The sequence below is a fragment of the Drosophila grimshawi genome, unplaced genomic scaffold (assembly GCF_018153295.1).
Source record: "Drosophila grimshawi isolate 15287-2541.00 unplaced genomic scaffold, ASM1815329v1 contig_1377, whole genome shotgun sequence".
Classification (NCBI taxonomy): Eukaryota; Metazoa; Arthropoda; class Insecta; order Diptera; family Drosophilidae; genus Drosophila; species Drosophila grimshawi.
In genome coordinates, this window is record NW_025062900.1 from 5,853,660 (window position 1) to 5,863,435 (window position 9,776).

At 45.0% G+C, this 9,776-nt stretch overlaps 3 protein-coding genes across 4 annotated transcripts; all 3 read right to left on the reverse strand.

Annotated features, from left to right (window-relative positions):
- Positions 1-272: 272 nt before the first annotated feature.
- Positions 273-3,802, reverse strand: LOC6561729 (medium-chain acyl-CoA ligase ACSF2, mitochondrial). 2 transcript variants are annotated; one of them, XM_032736039.2, is made up of 3 exons: positions 3,699-3,802; positions 727-2,179; positions 273-670 (listed from the first exon to the last, which is right to left on the reverse strand). In XM_032736039.2, exons 1-3 carry the CDS (start codon positions 3,752-3,754, stop codon positions 395-397), a joined length of 1,785 nt encoding a protein of 594 aa, XP_032591930.1. In that variant the 5' UTR covers positions 3,755-3,802; the 3' UTR covers positions 273-394. The 2 variants fall into 2 exon arrangements, with proteins under 2 accessions (XP_032591930.1, XP_001988972.1); XM_001988936.3 differs by lacking the exon at positions 3,699-3,802 and adding an exon at positions 3,086-3,349.
- Positions 3,803-4,372: 570 nt separating this feature from the next.
- Positions 4,373-6,647, reverse strand: LOC6562652 (beta-Ala-His dipeptidase). The gene is made up of 2 exons (XM_032735864.2): positions 6,550-6,647; positions 4,373-6,447 (listed from the first exon to the last, which is right to left on the reverse strand). The coding sequence occupies exon 2, from the start codon at positions 6,440-6,442 to the stop codon at positions 4,658-4,660; it is 1,785 nt and encodes a 594-aa protein (XP_032591755.2). The 5' UTR covers positions 6,443-6,447; positions 6,550-6,647; the 3' UTR covers positions 4,373-4,657.
- On the reverse strand, positions 6,643-8,567 carry LOC122322429 (cytosolic non-specific dipeptidase-like). The gene has a single exon (XM_043214501.1). The coding sequence runs from the start codon at positions 8,527-8,529 to the stop codon at positions 6,643-6,645; it is 1,887 nt and encodes a 628-aa protein (XP_043070436.1). The 5' UTR covers positions 8,530-8,567.
- Between the last annotated feature and the right edge of the window lie 1,209 nt (positions 8,568-9,776).

The window sequence follows — 9,776 nt, forward strand, 5'->3', positions numbered from 1 at the left end:
ACTTCATCGAACTGCATTCAAGGATTATGGGCTAATCTAGGAGTCCAAACAAATTGCGGAAATGGGTTGACAACACAAAATCCTTGTTTTCTGTGGTCCAAAAGGTATCCGAAAAATCATTGAATCCTTCTCAATGACCTTCTGAGATGGCCGCATTATGGCTAAAAACCAATGCTGCTTTTTAGAAAATAGAAAAATAAATAACTTGGCCAAATCCGTACAGATTTTCAAAGGACATTGTGTTCTAGTATTGCAAGGACCAACTCTATCAATTTACAACATAAACTTACATATATTTTCGTGATTTAGTTACAAAATTAGTTTATGACTCTATTTTGGAGTAATTTGACATCTGTACAACAGGACAACAGGAAACCAGGACGAGAAGTAATGCTTAAGCTCGGACTGCTTGCGATTGCGACTTGCTCTTCTGCGTGTGGAAGCTGTCCTCGAACTTCTTGAGAAGCTTGAATTTCTGTATCTTGCCGGAGGTGGTCTTGGGGAATGCATCGACGGGCACCACATACCGCGGCACCTTAAAGTGGGCGATCTTGCCCTTGGCGTATTCACGCAGCGATTCCTTGGTAAACGTCTTGGGATCAACATCGTGGTGGAGGCGCACAAAGGCGCATAGCTCCTCGCCCAGACGCTCGTCGGGCACACCAATGACCTGAAATGGTTAAACATAATGAGCAGCTGTTGAGGGATTAGGGGGGAATAACGTACATGCGTCTCAACCACCTGAGGATGCGTGTTGATAAAGTCTTCGACCTCTTTGGGGAATATATTCTCGCCGCCTCGTATGACCATCTCCTTGAGGCGACCAACGATGCGACCATAGCCATCCGCTTCCATAACGAACTGATCACCCGTGCGCATCCAGTTGTCGGCACTGATTATCTCTCTGGTCTTCTCCTCGTCGCCGTGATAGCCCAACATGGTCAGATAGCCACGTACACAGAGCTCACCTGGCTGTCCCAAAGGCACCACGCAGCCCTTTTCATCGATGATCTTCGCCTCGATGTGATCGGTCAGATGACCCACAGAATGGAGCACCCGATCGTCTTCCTCCCCAGGCAACGATTGGAAGATCACAGCCGTTGACTCGGTCAGTCCATAGACGCTGTGCATCGCCTCAACGCCCAGGACCTGTTTGACGTCCAGGATGAGCTGAGGCGAGACTGGCGCCCCGCCTGTGATCGCCTTCTTGATCTTTCCCAGCGGCAACTGTTCCTTACGCTGGGCAACAACCAGATCCACATACATTGTGGGTGTGCCATGGATCACAGTGCATTTCTCTTCGACAATCGCCTGCAGCGAATCCTTCGGACTGAACCCAGCTGATGGCAGAACCAGTGTTGCTCCCTTAGACATGGCTGCCATGATGGTAATGCCAACGCCAAAGGCATGAAACAACGGCACCTGGACACAAATCCGCTCGCCATCCAGCTCATTTCTGCTGCCCACATGGATGCCATTGTTGACGAAATTGTAATGGGAGAGCACGGCTGCCTTGGGATTGCCTGTCGTGCCCGACGTGAACTGCACATTGCACGGACTCTCCGGTTGGATTTCGCGCTGCAATTTGGTGATCTCCTCCTGCTCACTGGCATTGCTCAAGTCGAGCAGCTCGTCAAAGCGCAAGGCACCCTTCAGACTCTGCTTGCTGTCGATGATGACGGCACGCAGATGGGGAAACTTATCGCTTCTGATTTTGCCAGCTTCCGAGTCGGCCATTTCGGGGCAAATGTCGCGTACAATCTCGTAGTAGTTTTGTGTCTTGAACGACTCCGTTGCAAGTATCGCCTTGATGTCCACCTTCTTCAGGCAGTACTCCATTTCGGGTCCTTGGAACGCGGGATTAATCCCGACGGATGTGAGGCCAGCTCGTGCCGCGCCCATCATGCTCAGATACCATTGAATGTAGTTGGGCGCCCAGATGCCGACGGCATCGCCCCTTTGCAGTCCCAGCTTGAGCAAACCTGCCGCCACGCGATCCACCTCGGCCAGCAGGCTGCGGAACGTGTATCGTTTCGCCTCGTGACACGAAACTATCGCCTCGGTGCTGCCAAACTGAGAGGCAGCCAATTCCAGCTGCTGTCCTACATTCCGGTAAGCCAACGGCTCCTTGCCAATGTGATGCATGTAACTCTGACTGGCGGCGGGTATTGTTGACTGGCTGCAAGAGTGACAAATGGATATCAAATTTTACTTACATAATAAAAAAAAACTATATTACATTAATTAAAAGATTAATACTGCTCTTAAAGAAATCTATTTTTTAGTTGGAACTCATGTACACTTTCTATCCCAAAAAGCCACTTGAGGACGGTTCAAAGTTCAATTTATCTATCCATCTATTTTCAAAAAAATAACTGCGAAAAATTAGATTAGTCTGCCCACGAGTGGTGTGTGCCTCGACTATTTTGGTGCATACCTTAGCTTAAGCTTTACAAAAATGCTTCAAAAGCTTGTGCTTAGTTTATGGCATGTTCTCTTTTTATAGCGCTCTGTTTAAGTTCACTGGTCTGGTATGATTTTTGTTTTTTACATGTTGTTTTTCTTTCTTTTTTTTTACCGATTCGCACTTATTGTAAACATGAATGTTTTATGTTACGTAGTTGCTTATCGCAAGAGTGCAAATCTATGGGCATATATTTGAAATATACACCTATTTAATAAAGACTAATTGGTTTTTTCTTATCAAGTGGCTTAGTATCAGCTAAAAATAGGCATCATGGAAAAGTTTGCTTGCAACAGGTGTTTAAAAATAGAATCTGTGAAGCTCCAAAAATTTTATTGAATTCAATTCAACTCAGTTTTGATAATTAACATCTTGACCTGCTAAAATGGAATAGTCTGCTAAATTTGAATATTACCAAAGACTGTGGAGTGATAAGTGTTATTACGTAATCTGTGAGAGGGGGAGCTAAGCTGATGTGGAGAGTGAAAAAAACAACCCTTTAACGGCAACACTTTCCATCTGGCAGCATATGCAAAATTGGTATATTCCTTGAAGTATTTCCCACTAGTTGCTGTCCTGAGATCTTGACCTTGGGGGTTTGTGTCCTTACTGAGAACTTACCAGCGCCACGCCTTGTGGCCCAATCTCTGCTTGATGACATGCCTGGACACGATTTGCAGCTTCTTGTTTAACATTTTATATTTTACTTAAACTCGAAATTGATAGAAATATACTAAAAAGAATAATTACGTTATTATTGTTCACTTTTCATTACTTATCTAGTTTAAAATGTTTAATGATATGCGCAGCGCTTATGGCTTGAACAAAATTTAATCACGAACGTTTCCAAAAGACGCAACCGGTCGACACTGCATACAAACACATACTGGAATCAGCCTACAGCCTACACACTGAACGAATACAAACGAAAGCAAGAGAGAGAAAAAGAGACAGATGCTGAGTAAGCAGACAGCAGAATGTAGCGGTAAGACGAAAAACAAGCCTTACGGTGTCAACACCCTGTACTTATTGGGATAGCAACAGGCGCAGCCATACATGAGCAAACTATGCAACCATAGCTAAAATAAAAATAAAAATGATATATTTTAACGTTGGTGAGAGAGAGAGAGAGAGACTTGAGGATCTTATTTTTTGGATATGTGTTATTGTATCAATCCATGCATGCATATGGTGTACAGGGTATTTACAACGCTCATTGATATTTACAACATACGTTTTTTCATTCGTATTTGCTCGTCGATCATCGCTTTTTGTTGTGTCCATTATCATCGTTTCTATTTTGTTTTGAACATTCTGCAGACGACACGTGTCGCGAATTCGTCCGGCAATTGAACTTTTTTGTTTTGTTTTGTATTTGTTGCTTGCCTTTCGTTATGTTTTCGTTGCTATGCTTTGCGAGTCTCTCAATTGGAAGAGAGAGAGAGGTGAAATTTTAATATGTGTAATACATGCATACAATATATTTTATTGTCTGCTTAGTGGTATTACTGTTTATCAAGCAAAGTAGCTATCCACACACTACACACACACACACACACACACATATACGAGACGTAAATCAATTTGCCGGCGGCTTATTTGACATATCTCACATTACCGGTTGGGTGATAATAAAAGCTTTTGTTGAGTATTATCAGCAAGCATAGAAAAAACATGTGTTTGCATTGTAAACTTGAAGCTATAATAAAAACATACAGCAGAACTCAGCTGATAATTTCGATAATCGAATATATAATCAAATTTCTATATTTGGCGGTTCGTTGTCTGCTCGCTGTCTGTCAATTTTGTTATTTACTTTCCAGAACATTTGCACAGTTTAATCGCTGTTTCGCAAAGTAGTTTCGTAGTTCGTTTTCTTAGCTTCTCCAGACTGGCATTATTTAAAACTTGATTATACACATTTTATTAGGTTTGTGGCGCGTGGGTTTTTTGCCTTAATCAATACATAAAGAAGCACTTTGTATACTAATAATTCCATTTACGTAACCAGATTGGCGGCACTGGACTTGGCCTTGAATTTGAATTAGAATAAAGGAATAGGGCAACACTGGATTTGGCTTTGAATAGCAATAAGAATAAAGGAATAGGTCAACACTTGATTTGGCCTTGAATATGAATAGGAATAGAGGGATAACTAAACACTGACTTTGAGGAATAGGGAAACACTGGCAATCAGCTGAGACTCTCTTGCTTCTGCTCGTTTTTAGAGTTGCCCAAGAGTATTTGTTCCACATTGGGCAGCAGATAGGTGATCGAGTGCGCCTTATCGACCTGTGCCTCGTTCAGTTCGTAGAGGATGTGGGAGATATTCGCATTGCGTGGCTCCTGGGTGTGGACAAAGTCGCGATCCGTTGATTTGCCCGGCTCGTAGCAGAAGTCCTTGACCTCGGTGCATTTGCACTCGGGCGGCACCAGAGCCAACTCGTACATCAAAGTAGCGCAGAGCTTCTTGTTTCTCTCGTACTCCTCGAGCGGTATGCACTCGTCCGACTGGCCGGGATGCATATGCACCGAGCAGAAGGGCAATCCGATGACCTGAGCCGTGGACAGACAATGCTTTCGCAGCACATTCATCATCGGCAGGCAGAGGGTGATCGTGTCCGGTAGTGCTACATGGACATTGTACACCTGCTCGTACGCCCGCTGGGCGGCCAGACTGAAGGGTGCATTGCGTCCCTCGTTCAGTGGCTTTACGGAGTCGGTGATGCGCAGATAGGCGGGATGTATGCACTTGTGGCGGCAGTAGGCACAGTCCAGATGCTCCCTGACCACAAACTTAACGTAATCGATACTCTGATCGGGCACCAGCTTAACGGAGAACTTGGCCAAAATGTGTCGGGGCTCGTACAGATCTCGCACACTGGAATATTGACGATGCTCGACGGTGTGCACCGTCAAGCAGGGCATGCACCAGCGATGCTTAAGGAACAGCGCCTTGGACTCCTCATGCAGCAGCTCTTTGATATTGTAACTTTCCTTGAACTCCATGATGCCCATCTCGGCTTTGCTCAGGATGTTCCAATCGTTTTGGGTTACGGGCAACGCATGACGCTCCAGTTTCTTAGCCAGTTCACCGTGCTTATCCGTTAGGGTGTTCATTAGGAAACACAGCTCCTCCATGGGCTGGCGACCGCGGGTGGGACACTCGTCGGATTCGGTTTCTTGTTTGGATTGCTTTTTGTGTCGCACCCGCAGCTCAAAGAAGACGTAGCCGCTGTGGCAGATGGACAACATGGGTGTCTTTGGCGATATCCACAGATTGGTGGAGCAAATCAATAGATCGACGGGCTTGAAGAAATTCTGGCGTTGATCGATGAGTTCCCTGAGTGCCTGATTGTTCGCATTGCTGAAGGTATCGATGAGAAATCTCAAATTCACCGGCAGATCGTCTGTCCCCTCCAGCCATGACTCGGCTGCATGTAGCCAGCAATACAGCGGGCCCTTTGAGCTGGTCAAACCACGGCCGTATAGCATTCCATTCTGATTGGTTAGCTTGAAAGGGAATTGGGTCCAACTGTTGTCGTCCTTATCCACGTTCTTTACGTCCACATGCCCGTAGACGAGCATCACATTCTTGGCGGGTGTGGAGAAGTAGCTGGCAAAGATCACATAGTGCGTGGGATCAGTGCCCTTGGGCTTCACCTCGACCACCTCCACATCGAACTCCAGTTCGTTGAGTCGTTGCGCCAATCGATTGATCAGCTGTCGAGTCTGCTTGTCAAACTCGGGGCAGTCGGGTATGCTCTTTAATGATATCATTTCGTTCAGCTCTGTCAAATGCGCTTCGCTTTTCGTTTTCAGATGCGCATTTACAAATTCCAAATCTTCCTCTGCCACAATTATCCTATCTTTGGGATCATAGTCCCTAACGCAGTAGTCACGTAAACAGTCACAGCGATCATCCTTGGATCCGTCTAAGAATATGCCGCAACAGTTCCGTTCACCCCAGCAAATCATTTTTCCTAAAAAATTATTTGAATTTTGAATTGAACTTTTTTGTAATTTAGAATTTATATAAATAAAAGCTGATAACTAAAACAAATTGTCGGATTTTCATTACTTACTAGCACAGATCCAAGCAAACGGAAAACGGAAAAACAAAACTGAGTCTTCAATCTTCTGAATTTGAACAACAACCACACTAAACGCTAGATTCCTTAATGCTTTTGGTGTTTCCTGATCCTCTTCCAGGCAAATGGTATGCAAAGAAAGTTCTTGAAACGTGCATTGAACGGGCGCCTTTTGTGCGTCAAATGGGAGACATTATCGTGTTTCCTGAAGACGTTCATCAATTGGTTACGCCGGGATGCCGGTGACTCATTATTGAAGTAGCCACGCTCTTCATCCAGTTTCTCCATAATTCCACGCCGATTGCAATAGTCCGTGAGCAGATGGCACTTGCACTTGCTGGAAATCACACTCAGTTCGTAGAAGAGATTGGCACAGACTTTGGCATGTTGCATGACGCATCGCTCCTCAATGTACTCGTTCTCCTGGTGATGGTGATCCCGACGACGCCAATAAGGCACCAACATGATGGGCTTATCTATCAGATTCCCCAACACGCTCGCAACGGGCAAACAAATGGGTATTCCTTCGGTGACAATCGGCATTTTTTGAAAGACATCGAACACAGCATTTATGACGGCCTTCGTCAATGTGGAGTCGCTCGACCAGGAACTCGGTTCACAACCGTCAAGCAGATGAACGGTCATCTTGGTGCCTATATCAAGTTCGCTGCTACATCGTTCCAAATAATCGTTGACATCGGATTGAATCTGTTTCACATCCTGATCGGGCACCAGCTTAATTGAGAACTTGCCCACCACGCGCATGGGCAGCATTCGCCTGCAGCCGGGATGACTGTCTGCTCCCTCAACGCCGTGCATGGTCAGGGTTGGCTTACACCAGCGATTCTGCAGCATTTCCACCTTGTTTCCCTCGTTCCTCAGGCGTCGTATATAGAGCTGCTCCTTGTAGGCATAGGTCTGGAAGTCCGCCTTCTCGAGCAGCTGCCATTCGTGAGTAGCCAGTGCCTTCACGTGCAGCTCAACGTTTGGAATGAGAATGTCATGGTCATCGTTGACGAGACTATTCATCAGATGACACAGATCGATCATCGGCTCAAAGACTAAACCACCAGCGAGGCCACTCTCCAAGGTCTTATTGCCGCCACGGACCTCAATGCCAAAATGAGCCCAGCCGGAGAGACTGCAAGCGATGATGGGATTATTGTTGTTCAGCCACGAGTTCGCATCGAAGACCATAAAGTCCACGTCGAGAAAGAAGTCTTTTCTCTCTTTCACATAGATATGCAATCCGCTGTTGCCCACCTCGTGCAACATATCGACAATGATCTTCACATTAATGGGCAGATCCCCGTGCACTTTCAGCCAACATTCGATGGCCTGCAGCCAGCCGACTAGCATTCCCTTGCCGCTGGTCACACCCCTGCCATAGATGACACCCTGCTCCAGATGCATAGTGAAGGGGTCATGGAGCCAGCAGTCTGGCTTAGCTGGCACCACATCCAGATGCCCATAGATCAGCACTGTGTTTTTTGTGGGTGACGAGAAGTAGCGGGAGAAGAGCACCTTGCGATGCGGCTCCTCAAAACAATTTTCGGGATCGTCGGGCACATAATGATCCATGGTTTGAAACTTTAAATTATCCAAGCGATCCGCTAGCCAATCGAGCGCCTTCATGCTCTCCGCCAGCATCTCTGGCTGCACAGAGATCGACTTGAAGCTGATTAGCTCTTGCAGATCATTGAGCAATCCCTCCACATTCTGATCGACAGCATCCTGCACTTTAATCACATTTTCAAATACCCTTTCCCCCTCGATGCGTATCCTGTCCGTTGGATGGAGAATTTCACATCGCTGGCAGCGACATCTCGTTGGCCCCTCAAAATCATTTTCCTCGTCGAATAGCGCGGAGGAATGTGCTGGACTCGATCTCTTTTTCAACGTATTTTTAGCCGATTTGCGTGTCTTTGGAGTTGTATTCTGGGTCAGGCTCTCTACGCTATATGTTGATTTCATTGTGCTTGATTTCTTAACTTTAACAAATTTTGATTACGAACGTTTCAAATGTTTCAAATGCTAAAAACATATTACTGAAATACATGTCAAAAATTAACTGACTAACATTTATGACAATATGGCTAATATTTGACAGATTATGGCTAAGACCAATTTATTGTGATTTGAACAAAATCTAAAACATGCAGAAATTGGAATTGGATTATTTGAAGTAAACATGAAAGTCTTTTTCATATAATAAATTAACAATCGACTCATCCTTTTAATGTACTTTTTGTGCTCTAGTCTAAGCTTTACTTGCCCAAGTTAGGATCCTCCCTCGCCTTGTAGCTTAGGGACCCAACTCCAGACTGCGAAATTTAACGAATACTGAGAGCTCTCTCTCGATTGTAAATTTGCGCGCCAAAAAACAACTGTTTGGAGGCAATCTCTCGAGTTTGTTTGGAATCAACAATTGTAAACAAACGCGTGCGCCTCAAAGAGAGCGAGAGAGGTAGAGAGACAGAGAGAGAGAGAGAGAGAGTGGGATTGGTAACAGGAGTTTCGTCATGTTGCCAAGGTGCTCGACTTCTCGTTGGCCTCGCAGTCGAAAGGTAAATGCCAAAAATGAATGCGACTGGCAAATCAGAAACTCGCAGAAGCTCGTGGCAAACGGTTCTTTGGCTCCTTTAACTCGGCCAACAAGAGTAGCCAAAATCCTGGTCCGAAAAAAAGCAGCTAGAAAAGCGGCGGCTCTAAAGTGAGACGCACACGCAACCCGAAAGCGAGCTATAAAAAATAAAGAAAAACAGGCTGAAACATATAAAATTGTGTAGTAAAAGTGAAGAAAGCGAAAAACAAAAAACAACGAAAAAAAAAACAAATTCAAGGAATAATAATAGCAAACGGATGTGTTTGTGTGGTTGTTGTTGGTGTTGCTGGTGTTGCTGGTGTTGTTGTTGATGTTGTTATACGAAAAGTGGGGCCGAGTAAAATTAAAGCAACCAACAAACGTTTGTTGTTTCGCTGCGAGTGTGTTGCCAATGAAAATGCAAATTGTTGGTAACAAATATTGGTAAAATGCGGAAGCCAACAAATTGTAGTGCAACGCGAATGCAAGCCAGAAACTATGCAGCCGCGAATCAATAAGAAAAACACAAGGCTTGCAACTATTCAAATTTAAACAATAAATTAAAGTGCATTTTTTTGTTTTGTTGTTAACCGTTAACCGTTGTATAATGGCCAATTTGGCCAGTCGAGGCGGCCGG